At 36.9% G+C, this 18332-nt stretch overlaps 1 protein-coding gene across 2 annotated transcripts in view; it reads right to left on the reverse strand.

Moving 5' to 3' along the window:
- Positions 1-18332, reverse strand: part of ASAH1 (N-acylsphingosine amidohydrolase 1) — a 51769-nt gene that overhangs the window by 30267 nt on the left and 3170 nt on the right. For both annotated transcript variants that reach the window (XM_031440252.2, XM_031440251.2), the window contains exons 2-4: positions 6335-6381; positions 2490-2580; positions 2005-2091 (exon numbers count right to left, since the gene is read on the reverse strand). In XM_031440252.2, coding sequence (XP_031296112.1) covers positions 2005-2091; positions 2490-2580; positions 6335-6381 — 225 coding nt within the window. The remainder of the gene's footprint in view (positions 1-2004; positions 2092-2489; positions 2581-6334; positions 6382-18332) is intronic.

Genomic DNA, 18332 nt, shown 5'->3' on the forward strand with positions numbered 1-18332 from the left:
AAATTCTCAATAAAACACTCCAACTATGCATTGAAAGTATCATACACCATGATCAAGTGGGATTTATCCCAGGAATGCAAGGATTTTTCAATATCCGCAAATCAATCAATGTGATACACCACATTAACTAATTGAAGAATAAAAACCATGATCATCTCAAAAGATGTAGGTAAAGCTTCTGATAAAATTCAACATCCATTTATGATTAAAACTCTCCAGAGAGTGGGCATAGACAGAATATATCTCAACATAATAAAGGCCATATATGAAAAACCCACAGCTAACATCATACTCAATGGGGAAAAACTGAAATCATTTCCTCTAAGATCAGGAATAAGACAAGGATGCCCACTCTTGCCCCTTTTATTCAACATAGTTTTGGAAATCCTAGCCACAGCAATCAGACAAGAAAAGGAAATAAAAGGAATCCAAATCGGAAATGAAGAAGTCAAACTATCACTGTTTGCAGATGACATGATACTATACATAGAAAATACTAAAGAAGCAATGGGAAGGGATAAACTGGGAATTTGAAATATGCATCTCTTGGGGAGTGTTAGAAATGTTAGCTATCTTGATTATAGTGGTGGTTCCATGGGTGTATACATCTATCAGAATTCATCAAATTGTATGCCTAAAATATGCGTAGTTGACTGTACAGGAACCACACCACGATAAAGTTGTTTTAAAAAAATGGTTTCATACTGTTAAAAAAAAAAGGAAAGAAACTTATCGAAGGCTACCCAGTACATGGCTACTCCTACCTTAAAACCCAATGTTTAAATATGTTTAAACCTCCAATGTTGTCTGACTGCAAAGCCTGGGCACCTAAACCCTTTGCCTGTTGCCCTTCCTGCTGACTTGCAGGTTTAGGGGGATTAGGACACAAGGGGCTTGTGGGGGCCTCTTTTGCTGCTACTCCTGCCAACATTTGTATTTTGGGGAAGTCTGGTTGGTATGAACACAAAGAATAGCCTTAATCAAAGGCTCTGAGAACATAAACATGAGTGACAAGAGATTTGGTGGTTGGCAGGTGCAAGTGTCATGGGGGTGGTACACCCTGAATCTCCAGCTTCTAGGAGTGATTCTCAACCAGGGATGGTTTCCTCCCCAGGGGAGATTTACTGATGTCTAGATTTTTGGTTGTCACAACTGAAGGGGTGCTACTGCCATTCAGTGGGTCAAGGCCAGGGATACTGCTTAACATCCTACAGTGCATAGACAGTGCCCACAACAAAATATCATCCAATCTCCAATGTCATTACTGTTGAGGTTAAAACACCTGCCCTAAGGCCTTGGTGTCCTCTCCAATCTTTTACACCCTGCAGCCCAGTGAGGGCCCCAAAGCAAAGACTAAACAAGGGTGATAAGGATCTCTCTGGGAGCTCAAGGGGCCAGGACCTAGATTTTCCACTTGTTCCACCTCAATAAAAAAAGAGGCCAAGAAATGGAGTCTTCCAGCATGATCAGGAGCAAACAAATGGTTCGGTCAATGCATAGTCATAAGAAACACAAAATGGGCAGAGCTGAGGAACTCCAGAAACTACAAGGCTGGGATAAAGCATGCCATTTGGTCCTATCTAGAAAAACTCTCAGTGCCCTGAGATACTCAGGCAAAGTACTTAAGAAAAAATCCAAATTTTCAAAAGTGAACTTGGAAACCTAAGTATATGTAACAGAAGGAAATGCTGTATTTCCAGATGAAATATGGGTATTTGCGTACTGCTCTATAAAATAGGACACACTTGTAATAAAACATTAAAGAGCAGTTAACTGCCCAAATTTGCCATGCTACTTTATGTCCTGTTACTCTAATATTATTGTCCCAGAATTTTAAGTCCCTCTGAAGTTTTGACAATGGTCTGGAATGAAAGCAAACTTGTCCAAGCTCCTTAAAAGAGGCTGTCAAATTATGCCTTTAAATAAATACCAGAGTCTTTGCTGAACTCTTGTGTGTACATATGTATGTGTTTAAAATTTATTGTGGGAAATAATATTTCTTACCAACTTTTGATCCACTATCTGCATAATTTTTCCACTTGGCACAAATGCATTTACTACGTTCTTCAAAGAATTCACTATAACTTTTAGCTGAAAAATAAATTAAAAAATTAGTAAGAGACATAAATTATTGACATTCAAGAGTAATACTGGTATGAAAACAGACACAGACCTCTTAACATACCCATATGTAGTTAAATAAGAGTACTATTTGATAATATGCATGTAAACACATCTTTAACATGACACTTGATTAAATATTTAGATGACAGTAGATGATACAAGATAAAGAAAGGCAAGGGCTAGTAAAAAGAGCAAGAGATGACATGAGATGACATCTTTTCCTCTACTATCATTTATTGTAAATGGCAGAGAAGCATGGAAAACAGATTCTTAATATACTTGGTACATGATATCATGAAGTGTTCTTTTAAATGCAATTATCTTCAGTAAAGTCAGAAGTAGAAGGTTTAATCATCATAGCATACCGCTGGTGCTTTGTCAACCATCAGTTCATGCCATCTTTTATATGGTGGTAGATCGAGATTTATGGTGTACCATGGAACTGGACCCCTGTAGCTGTAATAAAAGGTGTATCAACTTGAAATGTTAAAAGCAGTTTCCTGATGAAGGTTAGACAGTTACATCGATATGGATATGTTAGAGACATAGTCTTAATAACAATATAGAAATTGGTACTCAAACTAGAATTTGCCAAAAAAAGGTAATTTTCTACCCAATGTCTGCTCTATGTTGTATACACAATCACTAGTCACTTTAGGAATCCTAGAACAGGTTACATTCTAGAAGGTTAATGTGAACTGGTGACAGGTAAAATAATCAATTTTGGCTCAAGAGCTATATGTAATCTGAACAACACTGCCAAGAAATTATCTGCCCTTTTTTCCCTTCCTAAATATCTGCAAAGATTTAGTCTAGGCTCTGGACACTTCTCCAATTGGTTTCCCAGTCTCAAAATTCCCTCTTGGTCTGTTACTGTGAAATAACTGTCTCTGGTGTTAGTTTCAGCAAGGTCACCTTTTAAGCCCTCAGAGTGCAAACATACGCTATTAGCTTCCCATGGCTGGTTTCAAGAACCTTCACGATGCCCTCAGCCATTCTACCCTTCTCACTGTACTTCCTCTCTTGTCATTCTCCTGTAGTTAAGTCCAAGCTCATGCACTGTTCAGTCGTACCCATTCCCAGACGCCCTACTCTTCCATTTATCTACAGCAGTTTCTACTAAGAGGATATAGCAACGCCCACTCCCTTATTATGGACTGGGCAATATTTCTGGTAGACGAACTCCATTAACTCTTCTCTGTCACTACAGAAATATTATTCTCTGGCACTTGTCACTGAACTGAAATAGCTTCTAAGGGTGTGCCATTCAGTGACTTATCAGCTTAAAATTGTCTAAAAGCAGGCAGCATTTGCTCCCTTACTGCACTGCTCCAGAGTGTGTGCTACAGTGTTGCCAGGCTCTTTAATAACTGCTATCCAGACTGTTTATAGCGGGGATGGGTTAAGCCAGGGTGGGTTAGTTCCTGTAAGTGAAGAATTAGGATTCTATTTATACTTCTATTGTCATAAATAATTATTTGCTTCTCTATATAGTGCCTCTGAGCTTGGGGTCTAGGTGTATGTATAAGGTTTCATGAAACTGTTTACCAGCAGGAAAGGAAAAGGAAAAGCACACACAATTTTGAGAACACACTTTAAACCAAATCACAATGAATGAATTTTTTTTTCAAAGCACTTTGAAACCCCCATTTCCTTAGTAGCTGATAACTGTATTAAATACTGTAATACTTAAATCCCAGAAAAAAAGTCTTTACATAAAAACAAGTGAATTCAGCTTCCAACTAATCATAATTTCACATGCAAAATTCTGTCCCACAATTCAAGAAAATAATTATTGTCCCTCCTGTTACAGGCAGGTGCTCCTAACCTATTCCCCTCCCTACCAGCGTGCATTTGGATCTCAGTGTCTAGGAGCAATATTAAATCAGTGGCCCACTGGAGCCACACACATTGGTGGCACTGTCATAAGACACATGTTCTACCTGTGAAATCCAATCAGCTGCTTCTCTCCTCATAATATCCAACAAAACCCAAACCAGCCCCCTAGATCTGCCTTAAACTCCTGATTCTTTTTCAGCCAAGGATTCCAAAGAAGAAATGAAGAGGAGATGAACGCATTACAGCAGAGGTTTATAATTAAGTGGGGATGGGAACACCCCAGAAATCTCTCTACAGTAAAACCTCCACTCATCAGAATTCTCTGACAGAACTGTTACTAATCTTACTAACAAAATTATTATAATAGCTAAAGCTTACTATGATTATGGCTAACCATAATGCCACATTTCACTTCTCATTCAACGTTTTTCTAAAATATTTCAGTATTCAACATCTGCACCTCAATTTCCTAGAGAAATAAAGAATATGTATTTTATGAGGGCAGTAAGGGTTGTGTGAAATATGCAAAAAATACTTAGCAGCAGTGGCATTCAATCAATAGTGACTAACACAGGATATTTTCCTACTTGACTACAAACAACAAACTTCATGAAATTATTTTTGAGATTTAGCAGTTTCTGTGCCCAAGTCACCATAATCAGTATTAGTCACTGACTGAACCCACTTGGCTCCCCAGGTAGCTTGGAAATCAGTCCAAGTAACACAACACGCACATACACAAATAAGACAGTGGATGATAAGCACCAGTGAGTAGTAGAAAAGAAATGCTAATGGGACTCAGATGAACACAGGGGTGCTCCGGCTGTCAGTCCCTCCATCTCCAGGGTTGATCTGACTGGTCAAGCTGGATAAACAGGTATTTCCCTCCTCTCTCACAGCTGCCCATGCATATCTCCAGAATCTATGCACTTGACTGAAAAGGATGGCCTTATACGTACAGGAGGAAGCGTTGTCACTGAAAGGTATATGAACACCACACTTCTCTCCCAGATCCCAAGATCCATTTATAGTTTAGAGAGGATAAGTGGAGCTGAGGACTTTTGTGCAGGGAACAAGCTGGCAAGGTAGGAAGAAATTCACCAGAAATACCAGGGCAAAAATATTTACATTATATAGATGTATAAATATAGGAAAAATGTTTTTATTTGTGTGTGTGTGTGTGTACACATACTCACAGACACACAGCAACGTGGAATCAGTTAAATGCTCAAGCAGGGATAGTTTAAAGAGCAATCAATTCATAGATACGTAAGGTACACATAAAAAGGAGTAGGAAAAAAAAGCCTTAAACGTGGAAGGTACTCAGTAAATGTTCAATGAATTGGGGCAGAAAGACCAGCCATGGGATGCTTGCAATCTATAAGGCAATGAAGACCAACATGGTGCCAGGAGAGCAAGCCACCGGAGAGGGTTGCAGTGTGCACTGGCTTTAGAATAACACAGAAACTGATAGCTTCTAAATTACTTCCTGTCAAATATTTGCTTCTTTCTACATAAAGGTGAGTACATCAAAAGAATTGTTTATTACAGTCTCACTGGAATACAGAGCCTATTTAGAAACAGAATTCAGACAACTGCATATAATACTACAGGCTTGGAGTGTTACAAAAACTGCAATGTTACCTTCATATTACTGGTTAGAGTCTTACGTACTTTGCCTTCCCTTACCTGCTCCAGGCTACTTTCAGTGAGAGGGCAGAACCGGACAAAGAAGATTACCCTTCCTGACTTCTCTTCCTTCTTTTCCACATCTGTACCCTCTGGGCTACTCTTACGTCTTCCCCAAAGGCCTATTTAGCAACATAGGATCTGAAAAGGCCAAAACCCTAGACTAAAAATATTAATGTGAAACACACTAAAACACGATAATGGCCCTTCCCTTATGTTTTCCAATCCTGTTTTGTCCCCAGTAGTTTTGATTACCATGCCAGGGTTTTTTTTTTAATGTTTCACATGAAATTCTGCACTTTTTTTGTTCCAGTATGATGGGGAACATATACACTCAGGCACCACAGAAAATCACAGAACAGCTGTGGGATGACGCATTTGTCAGGGAGAATAAAATGCTTAGCGGCAGACAGAAGAACTGAGTGGAGAATGGAAAACCTTTTGTTTTCCCTATGATTTTGATAGGCCAGAAAATGATAGGACATTTTCATCACAGGGTATTTTCATATTTGCCCAGGGTCTTGGTCAAGTGCATAATACACAAACCTGAGGAAACAAATTTGTCTCATTACAGAAGATGGGACTTCAGTTTTTATTCACTGTTGTCACTTTTATGAGATCACTGCATGGGGGGAAACCTCCACAAGCTCAGAGGGAGTTCTACCATCAGGTATTTACTCACGTCGGTCCAGAAGGAGGATAGGTTGATTTTCTGCAGTCTTCTGTCCACTAAATAACAAAGACAATGAAAAGTTTCAGAAAACAACAAATGGAACAGGCAATCTGCAGAAACAGCTGAAGTTTGTGGAGACAAAAATTAAGTACAATTCGCCCTTTTAGCCCATTTCAATGTCTCTTAAAAGTCTTTTCCTCCCATGAAGACTTGTAACATCTCAAACTTCAGTGCATTTTCAGTCTCAATTCAATTTGCACAATTTGCCAGGTATTGTAATTTGGCTTTACTAATGCAAATACACTGAGTAAAGAGGAAATGTAAAAAAGTAGATGGAAAATGTTTATGACAGCTAGGTTGATTTACCACTAAAAGGAAGTAACTTGATAGGATGTGATATTACTTGAACTTAGGAGCCAATTCTTTTGTAAGAGATTTGCATCCTAAACCAAATTTTCAGGGCACACTGTGCAGGGCCCTCCATAATCTGGCTGTAAATCACCACCACCGCCTCCTCTCCTGCCACTCCCCTATTATGTGCAGCCACACACAACTACATCCAATGATCTCTCATTCTTTCAAGTCTGTGCATGTGTCTCCTGTTCCCTCTGCCTAGAATTCCTTTCTCCACCTCGTGAACCTTTGGCTGCAACTTCTAGGATCCAGTTTAAATACTGTCTTTTTTGTGAAGTCTTTACTTCCCACAGGAAACTAGCCACCCTCTCCTCTATACTCCCACAGTATCTATATACATGTCCACTGCTATATTTAGGACGCTGCACGGTAATTATCTGCTTGTCTCTCTCTTCACGACCAGACTCTGTGTTCCTTGAGGCAAGGACAGCCCACAGAACTGAGGATCAATCAATGAGACTGTTTTAGGGAGTGTTGTTCAAGTTTAGCAGTAAAACAGAATTAGCTCTTAACATAAAATAATCAAAAAAGTACACATTGATTTATCATTCTTTTATTACTAGTTCAAGATGCCTGGCACATTTATCTCCTTTCTGCTATATATAGTAAATATAATAATACATAGTAAAAGTTAAAAAAAAAAACTTTTTCAAGAAGTATAAATCCACAATAACAGGAAGATAAGTAGGGAAGAAAACTATTAGACCTGTAGTTTTAATTCAGAAAATACACCTGCATCAAATTTTTGTGGGAATGGAAATCTCACATGCTGTTTTAACTCTAGTTCATATGGAAAGTGTACAAGGTAGTGTGCACTACCTGAGATTCAAACATTGTCAAAATACTACAGTATGTTTCTCATGTAAGTATTTTTTTGCCTTGTAATTTTACATTGAATTCATTAGAAAACAGCTTGATCAAGTGTAAACCTAAATTATCAAAAGCTCATTTAATCATTAGAATTTAAATTCTATTTCTAAATTATTAGAATATAAAATATTAGATATTAATTAATATCAATTTGATAATCCAGTATCAAATTAGCAAGAGCTAATTTCCAAAGTCATTCAGTGTTCTATAATAGTAACTGAGGGTGGATCTCTTTGTTGAGAAAAATTTTAGTCTCAGCCCTGAGTTCAAAAGTTGCAGTAAAACTTTACCACTGCTACTTGGAGACCTGCTTTGGATGCAGGCATTTTACTTTTTAAAATTTGTGAACAAATTCTGTTGTGATGAGATACTCTGCTTTATACTTTGTTTTTCTGATCACTTTTCCCCTATGATTTGGGAATATTGTGATAACTGCTTAATCTTGTAACATCAACATACACTGTATTCTTTTAGCATAACTCTAGGTAATCATTCCGTAACACAATGCTTTGCCGTATGATTCAGTAACAAGATAATCCCTACCCTGCTTGGCCTCAAGAGCACAACATTTGAACACAAGAGCACATTTTCTCGTCTTTTCTTGTTTTGATGTGACAGGTTTAGACTAGGAATTTTCTTAAAGATTAAAATAACATGCTGCATTGATACATGTGGTACTTAAAATGTTACTGAGTTGTAAATGCACGAGCATCATTTGAAGTGCACAGAGCAGCAATAAAAGCCATGAGTGCACTGCATACCAGCTCTTCTGGAATAACCCAACTGCTGTGCTGAAACAGCCACAGACAAAACACAAACAAACAAGTGTGGCTGTGCTCGAATACAACTCTATGGACACGGATGGGTCAATTTCATATAATTCTGACATGTCACGAAATATTAATCTTCTTTTGACCCCCCCCCCCACAACATTTAAAAGATGTACAAAACTTCTAGCTCACAGGCCTTACAAAAACAGGTGGCAGCCTGGATTAGGCCTGCTGGCTATAGTCTGCCAACCATCACCATCAATCAATTTTGAGTTTACTTAAACTCTTTACTATTAAGTGACTGCAAGGACTCAAAGTTCACCTCCCACACATTCTCTAAGAAGTGACTTCAAGATGTACTCTTGCAAAACAAGGGCATAAACTAGGACAAAGATAGGACAGGATCCAGAAAAGAATGGCTCCAACTTATACAGAGTAATAAAGGAAATTCTTAGGATGACAGCTAGTCAATAGACCTAGAAAGCAATGGTGCAACATTATATCAAAGAGACAGGTGTCCTAAAAAGGAGGATTCCATAGAATAAACTGTACAGCTGAGGGGCTGGAAGAACTTGAGAATATGAAAGAGGCAGAGAGTGTAAGAAAAAAAAAACAGAAATTATAGGGGAAAACTGTAATATTGGAAAAGAATGGTCCAAATAAAAAGAAAATGATCTGAACTAGAACAGGAACTTAGTATGTCTAAAGAAGAATAGAAGAAAATGCAGAGGATTTGACAGAAGTTGAAAAATATACAAGATACAGTGATGATAGCATAGGTTTGGTTTCTTTTTCTAATGAGAAAAAAAAAAAAAGAAAGAAATTAGAAACCACAAGGAAAAATTCTGTACAAGAAGGCATGGTATAAATATGAAATAAACTGAAATAAGTATGAGCATTTGGCATGAATATGGGTATTTGGTAGAGAATATATCTGAATATTCTTTCAGTGACTTTGGAGTTTTGGCTTCAGAATTATAGAAAAGGAAATGTATTGACAGCATATTGAGCAATGACCAATGTTTTCGAGCCATACTTCTTTAAACATTGTTTATTGTTTTCATTCTTTGAAAGGAGACATACAGACAAAGCATGGATGACTCAATTATAGTTGTAAGTACAGTATCAAAGCAGGAGCAAAAGCATTCAGAACTGAAGAAAAAAGGGAGTAAAAGGTAGGGGGTCAAGGAGTCTGCTCACACCACTTCATACTGTGTTTGAGGATCTAGCCATGACAATTAGACAAGAAAATGAAATAAAAGGCATCCAGACTGGAAAATAAGTAAAACTGTCTCATTTTCAGATGCCACAATCTTCTATAGAAACCCCATAAGAATCCACTAAATTTTTTAAAGAGTAATAAAACAAGTTCAACAAAGTTGCAGGTTACAAGATTAATACACAAAAACCAACTGCATTTCTATACAGTAGTAATGAGCAAACTGAAAATGAAATTAAGAAACAACTTCACTTACAACCGCATCAATAAGAATACAATACTTAAGAATAAAATTTAACCAACGATGTGTAAGACTTGTATACTGAAAACTACAAAACATTTCAGACAGAAATTAAAGACCAAAATAAATGGAAAGATGTACACATTCATAGACTGAAAGACTTAGTATTGTTAAGATGGCCATACTTAAATTGACCTACAGATTCAATGCAATACCTATCAAAATCCCAGCTGGCTTCTCTGCAGTAGACAAGTGATCCTAAAATTTGTATGGAAATTCAAGGGACCCAGAACATCCAAAACAAGCTTGAAAAATAGCAAAGTTAGAGAACTGATACTTTCTGATTTTAAAACTTACTATCAAAGCTAAAGTAATTAAGATAGTGCAGTACCAGCATAGACAGATACAAATCAATGGAAAAGAACTGAGAGCCCAGAAATAAATACTTACATTTATGCCAATTATAAATCATAAATCTGATCAAAGACTTCTATCTAGAATGTGTAAAAACTTTACAACTCAATAGTAAAAAGACAATTCAATTAAGAAATAGGCAAAGGATCTGAACAGACATTTCTCCAAAGAAGATATAACTCAATACGCACATGAAAAGTTGCTTAACAACATTTGCCAAAAGAGAAATACAAATCAAAACCACAGTGAGATACCACTTCACATCCACTAGGATGGCAACAATAAAAATAAAATAGTGTTCAGCATGCAAAACAATGAAGCTAGAACACTCCCTTACAACATACACAAAAATCAACTCAAAATGGATCAAAGACTTAAACATAAGACAAGATACAATAAACCTCCTAGAGGAAAACATAGGCAAAATAATATCTGACATACATTTCAAAAATTTTCTTCTAGTAGAAATAAAAGCAAGAATAAATAAATGGGACCTAATGAAACTTACAAGCTTCTGCACAGCAAAGGAAACCAGAAGTAAAACAAGAAGACAACCTACGGAATGGGAGAAAATTTTTGCAAATGAAACCGACAAAGGCTTGATCTCCAGAATATATAAGCAGCTCATATGACACAGTAAGAAAAAAATAAACAACCCAATCCAAACATGGGCAGAAGACCTAAACAAGCAGTTCTCCAAGGAAGACATACAAATGATCAAAAGGTACATGAAAGAATGTTCAATATCACTAATTATCAGAGAAATGCAAATCAAAACTACAATGAGGTATCACCTCACACCAGTCAGAATGGCCGTCATTCAAAAATCCACAAATGACAAATGCTGGAGAGGCTGTGGAGAAAGGGGAACCCTCCTACACTGCTGGTGGGAATGCAGTTTGGTGCAGCCACTATGGAAAATAGTGTGGAGATTCCTCAAAAGACTAGGAATACACTTACCGTATGACCCAGGAATCCCACTCCTGGGCTTGTATCCAGAAGGAACCCTACTTCAGGGTGACACCTGCATCCCAGTGTTCATAGCAGCACTATTTACAATAGCCAAAACATGGAAACAGCCTAAATGTCCATCAACAGGTGACTGGATAAAGAAGATGTGGTATATTTATACAATGGAATACTACTCAGCCATAAAAACCGACAACATAACGCCATTTGCAGCAACATGGATGCTCCTGGAAAACGTCATTCTAAGTGAAGTAAGCCAGAAAGAGAAAGAAAAATACCATATGAGATTACTCATATGTGGAATCTAAAAAACAAACAAACAAACAAACAAAAACAAAGTGTAAATACAGGACAGAAATAGACTCATAGACAGAGAATACAGACTTGTGGTTGCCAGGGGGGTGGAGGGTGGGAAGGGATAGACTGGGATTTCAAAATTGTAGAATAGATAAACAAGATTATACTGTATAGCACAGGGAAATATACACAAAACGTTATGGTAGCTCACAGAGAAAAAAATGTGACAATGAGTGTGTATATGTCCATGTATGACTGAAAAATTGTGCTGAACACTGGAATTTGACACAACATTGTAAAATGATTATAAATCAATAAAAAATGTTTAAAAAATAAAATAAAATAGTTGGCATGGAGAAATTGGAACTCTCATACACTGCCAGTGGGAATATAAAATCTGCACTATTTTATATTCTCTGGAAACAGTCTGACAGTTCCTCAAACTGTTACAAAGAGTTTTCATGTGACCCAGCAATTCCTCTCCTAGGTATATACCTAAGAGGTATGAAAACATGTGTCCACACACACACACAAAAAAAACTGTACACAAAAGTTCATAGCAGCATTACTCACAATAACTAAGAGTGGAAACAGCCCAAATGTCCACTGACTGATGAATGAACAAAATGTGGTAGATCCGTAAGTGGAATATTATTCAGTCATAAAAAGGAATGAAGTATTGATACATGCTACAATGTGGATTAACCTTGAAAACATGCTATGTGAAAGAAGGAAGCCACAAAGGACCCTATGTTATATGATGCCCTTTAGATAAAATGTCCAGAATAGGCAAATCTATGGAGACAGAAAATAGATTACTGGTTGCCTAAGAATGAAGGGTAGGTTTCAGGGTAATGGCTAAGGGACGAGGGGCTTCTTGGTGGGGGGGCTGAAAATGTTCTAAAATTGACTGTAGTGTTAGTTGTACAACTCTCTGAAATATGCTGAAGCCATTAAGTTGTGTACTTTCAGTGGGTGAATTGTATGGTATGAATTGTATCTCAATAAAACTGTTAAAAAAGTAAAAAGGAAGGTGTAAGGAAGATTGTTAAAGTAAGCTAAATTTTTATTCATCATCGAGACGGATATGTCTGAGAGCAGACAATGCCTAAAGCGGATTCAGACAAATTCAGCATAAACGTATTACCAACAGTAGTACTCATAGAGATAACCAGAGGTAATATTCAAAACTTTAGCACCCAACTTGGCATCAACACCAATTAATCAAAATAGACTGAGCTGCAAGCAACCAGGAGGACAGTAGAGGTGGGTTCTGGCTGAATATGGCCCGAGTATAAAGGGTTAAAAGTGGCTGCTTCTAGAGAAAGGGGATGCAGTAGAAGAAATGAGCTTTTCATCATAAGCCTGTCTATATTATTTGATTTTCTTTTAGTATATCCACTCAGACACACATTTTTAAATATCAAATTTAAAAACTGCATGATTTCATTGACATTATGTGATGGATTTTCAGAAAGTGATTCTCAGACATAATGTTGACTGTTTTAAACTTTCATTGCTAAAGTTATTTTAAAATAACAACATTTGACTGCAGTGCAGGACAGGGTACTCTAAATTCATGAGTCCTTGCTCAGTGAAGTTGGAAATGGACACCAAAAAGTAGCACTCTACTTAAGAAAGTCTTAATTTAAAACTATGAATTTTCCAAACATATCATTTAATAGGAAAGGCAATTATTAACTTTAGAAATGGAACTCTTAATTCATTCTAACTTATTCACTGTAAGATTCTTCTAAATATCAGAACTTTTTGTGAGCTTAAAATGTGATCTGATTCACAAAAATCCTATTTATGTACTTTTACTGAATTTCCAATTTTCAGGAAGTTTAGGGTCATGTTCTAGATGCAAGGTCCAACTCCACTAGTGACCAGAAGGTTAAACAGCTGATTAGAGCCCCAGTCCAGAAAAGGAAAGTCAAACAAACAAAAAAACCTCAGTATCTTTTAAAATCACATCAAAAATAAAATAAAATACTTAGGAATAAAACTGACCAAGGAGATGAAAGACTCATATGCTAAGAACTATGAAACACTGATGAAGGAAATTAAAGATGATTTAAAAATAACAGAAAGATATAACACACTCTTGGTTTGGAAGAATTAATATTGTTAAAATGGCCATATAACCCAAAGTAATCTAAAGATTTAATGTGATCCCTATCCAATTATGCAGGACATTTTTCACAAAAATAGAACAAATAATCCTAAAATTTATATGGAATCACAAAAGATCCAGAATTGCCAAAGCAATACTGAAGAAAAAGAATGAAGCTGGAGACATAACCCTCCCAGACTTCAGACAATACTACAGAGCTATAGTAATTAAAATAGCATGGTGTTGGCACAAAAACAGACATATGGATCAATGGACCAGAATAGAGAGCTCAGAAATAAACCTACACACCTATGGTCAATTAATCTTTAACAAAGAAGGCAAGAATATACACTGGAGAAAATTTAGTCTCTTCAGCAAATGGTGTTGGGAAAGCAGGACAGTGCATGTATATCAATAAAGTTAGAACATTACCTCATACCACACATAAAAATAAATTCAAAATGGTTTAAAGATATAAACATAAGACAAGACACTATAAATCTCCTAGAAGAGAACATAGGCAAAACATTCTCTGATATAAACTGTAGCAATGTTTTCCTAGGTCAGTCTACCAAGGCAAATATAAAAGCAAAACAAACAAATGGGACCGAATTAAACTTGAAGGTTTTGCACAGCAAAGGAAACCATAAATAAAATGAAAAGATAACCTACAGACTGGGAGAAAATATTTGCAAATGATGTGACTGACAAGGGCTTAACTTTCAGAATATAAAACCACTCACGTAACTTAGTAACAAAAAAATAACCCCAAACAACCCAATCAAAAAATGGGCAGAAGACCTAAACAGACATTTCTCCAAAGATGACATACAGATGGGCAACAGGCACATGAAAAAATGCTCAAAATTGTTGTCAGAGAAATGCAAATCAAAATTATAATGAGGTATTACCTCACACAGATCAGAATGGCCATCATTAAAAAGTACACAAACAATAAATGCTGGAGAGGGTGTGAAGAACAGGGAATCCTACATTGTTGGTGGGAATGTAATTTGGTGTAGTCACTATGGGGAATGGCATGGAAATTCCTTAAAAAAACTAAAAACAGACTTACCATATGATTTAGCAATTCCACTCCTGGGTATATATCCAAAGAAAACTCCAATTCAAAAAGATACATGCACCCCAATGTTCATAGTCAAGACACTATATACAATAGTCAAGACATGGAAGCAACCGAAATGACCATTGAGAGATGCCTGGATAAAGAAGTTGTGGTATATTTATACAATGGAATACTACTCAGCCATAAAAAAGAATGAAATAATCCCATTTGCAGCAACATGGATGAACCTAGAATTTCTCATACTAAGTGAATTCAGAGAAAGACAAATATCATATGATATCACTTATATGTGGAATCCAAGAAGAACACAAATGAGTTTACTTACAGAACAGAAACAGACTCACAGACATAGAAAACAAATTATGGTTACCAAAGGGGAAAGGGGGAGAAGGGATAAATCAGGAGTTTGGGATTAGCAGATACAAACTACTACACACAGACTATATAAACAACAAAGTCCTACTGTATAGCACAGAGAAACTATATTCAATAGCTTGTAATAACTATAATGAAAAAGAATATACATAAGTATAACTGAATCACTGTGCTGCACACCAGAAACTAACACAACATTGTAACCAACTAAACTTCGATTAAAAAAAACAAAACTGGTGGGGAAAAAAACCCCCAAGCTACAAGGCATATTTCTTACAACCATGAGGGAAGTTACAAGAGCTCTGTTGGGTATTAGGAGAGCATTCAACCGACCTCAGAGGTTAAGAGAACAACGCAGCCATCATACATGCAGGAGTCCGAGGTTTACAATGACATTTTACTATGATAATCCTGGCAGCAACAAATAACTATGAAATACACAGACATGAGTCTGCATAGAATTTGACTGTAAGAGTAAAGGGTAAATGTGATTGTAATTTTTAAAGGTAGCAGCCATAAGACCAGGGTATTTCAGGTGTCCGTAAGATACTGACACTAAAGTCATTTTACTTTTACATGTTTTAAAATTATTTTTCATTAATTTTCTTAATGAGGTAGAGTTGATTTACAGTATTACTTTCAGGTGTACAGCAGAGTGACTCAAATTTTTATAAATTATACTCCATTTAAAGTTACTATAAAATTTTGGCTATATTCCCTGGGCTTTACAATATATCCTTCCAGCTTATTTATTTTATACATAGTAGTCTGCATTTTTTTATCCTCTTCCCCTAACTTGCCCCTATCCTCCTTCCCTCTGCCCACTGGTAACCACTAGTTTGTTCTCTGTATCTGCGAGTCTGTTTCTGTTTTGCTATATTCATTCATTTCATTTTTTAGATTCCGCATCTAAGTGATAACATACAGTATTTATCTCTGACTTACTTCACTAAGCATAATACCCTCTAACAACAGTTATTTTAAACAAAAAGTTTAGATCTGGGGTAGAGTGGACAGTCACTTTCAAGGAAGACTCTACAAGGAAAGATAGCTTCAAAAATCTATGTATAGACTTGAAATGCAATTACAGTGAGCTCATTCGTTATTTAAAGATTCTTACTATCTTCAAATCTAACTATACATGGTTTTAACATTAGACAACCATATCAAAACATGTAAAAATTTAAATAGATGATAGGTAAGGATTGTAAATAGCTGACAGGGGGAGATATGTTCTCTGCTTGGTGTACTGTTCTACTTTGTCCAAGGGTGAAAAAGTACAACCAACTTAACATCTCAATCCCTCTCTCATATGTGCTTCCTAAGGCCATAGAAAGTGGTGAAAATCTCTGTAAAATGTTTTGGAAGTATTCCCTGTGTCGGTGAATTCTCTAATTATTCTGATTATTTGATAGGAACTTGAACTTCTTTGAAAGTAATCAGTCTTTATGTCCTCCCCACTCACAAAGAAAAATTAACCACAGAGATACTGGACATAATTACATTTAGGAAAGTAACATATAAAGTGAAAATTCTATTAGTGACCCAAATGCTCCATGCTTAAGAGAAATGACATAATTTGTCCAGCTCCTTAAAATACTTGAGTCCTGCAGAATTAATGAGAACCTAATGAAACGTATGCTTCTAAGACTGTACAAGAGTTCAGAAAGCCCTCATGTTTGTCTTATTCACATAATCAGAAAAAGGCAGTGAAAGGTAATTTAAAGAAATATGTAGCTCACACCAGTGTTCACATCATCAGAAAAGCTGAACAATTCCAGCAAGACAATCTTAATTCAATTCACCAACGGCTATTTTCTAAACAAAATTTGTTTCCTAAAGTGTTCCCTATGTACAATAGAGCAGGCACACATCTATTGATTGAGAAAAGGCATATACAACAAATCCAAAAGAGCATGCAAAGTTTTTCACTTATTTTCTAATCTTTGATGCAATGGCACCCTACTAAACAAGGGAGATTTAGGTAAAAAGATCGTGAATAAACTCTCCATCAAGGCAGAGAACTTTCTGCCTTGTTCACTGACCCGTTCCCGGCATCTGGAACAGAGTCAGGCACAGAGTCAGCATGCAGTATTTGTGCGCTAAGTGAGCAGATGGTCCCTGTGTGTTCTTTCCTTTGGAGTACCAGGGAAAGCAAATGCAGTACAATAAAGCTGGCCAGGCCAGATGGTGTTGATGTGATTTTTGAAAACTTTGTGGAAATCGTTGCTAAAAGCTGATTCAGCAGCTCATGTCAACAATGTTATTACTCACTTGAGAAGCTGATGCATAAAAGTCAGTTTGATTCAGCAATTCATGACTGAGCCATTGTGTTTAATTTTCACACATTTTAGGAATCTGCTCAGACTTATTGCTCTCTCCCCCTCTGATTCCTTTTCTTCTGATCACTTCACAGACTACTACAGTCTATTTTCTGCTCCCAACAGTGCTCTGGCTAAGGCAACCAATGACCTCCAGGTGCCAAGCACAACGGACACCTGACATCTCAACGGCATTCAACAGAGTTGACTTGTCCTACTCTCTCTTAAACTTCCTTAAAACTCACTCTCCCATTCTGACTGATTTAACTTTGCCGGTTCTTCTCTGACACATACATGTGTGGGTCCCTGAGCCTTTGTCTATACTTCTTCTTTTCTCCACTTTCTGTATTTTTTATCCACTCAATCTTCACCTGCTCTGGTGGGCTGTAAATAATATGCCTATGACTCCCAATATCCTCTTCTGAGCTCCAGTCCCAAAGTCCTGCTGGGTATCTCAGTGCCACCTGAGATTCGACATAACCAGAATGAAAATCACCTTCATTCTTCCCTCCCCATGTTCCCTGGTAAGTGATGCCACCATTCACCCAGCTGAGCACTTTAGAAAGGATGTCCCTTATCCAATCTTTCCTTCTGCTTATTCTAACCCTGAATTTTCTCTGAAACCATCCACTTCCTTCCCTCTCCATGGGCACCACCCCCCTAGAAGTCACCCTCTTTTCTCCCCTAGACTCCTCATATCCACCCTTGCTCCTTTCCAATCCAAACTGATCTTCTGAAAGTGAAAAATTTATCATATCTTGTTTAAAAGTATTCAATGGCCTCCTGTTGCTTTTAGGATAATTCCCAAAATCCTTAACAAAGTCCACAGAGTCCAGAATGATGCCTTCTCTGTCTCCCTCCCTAGACCTTTCTTGCACCTTTCTTGTCACCAGCATCTTTTTCTTTTTGAATAT

The sequence above is a fragment of the Camelus dromedarius genome, chromosome 22 (assembly GCF_036321535.1).
Source record: "Camelus dromedarius isolate mCamDro1 chromosome 22, mCamDro1.pat, whole genome shotgun sequence".
Classification (NCBI taxonomy): Eukaryota; Metazoa; Chordata; class Mammalia; order Artiodactyla; family Camelidae; genus Camelus; species Camelus dromedarius.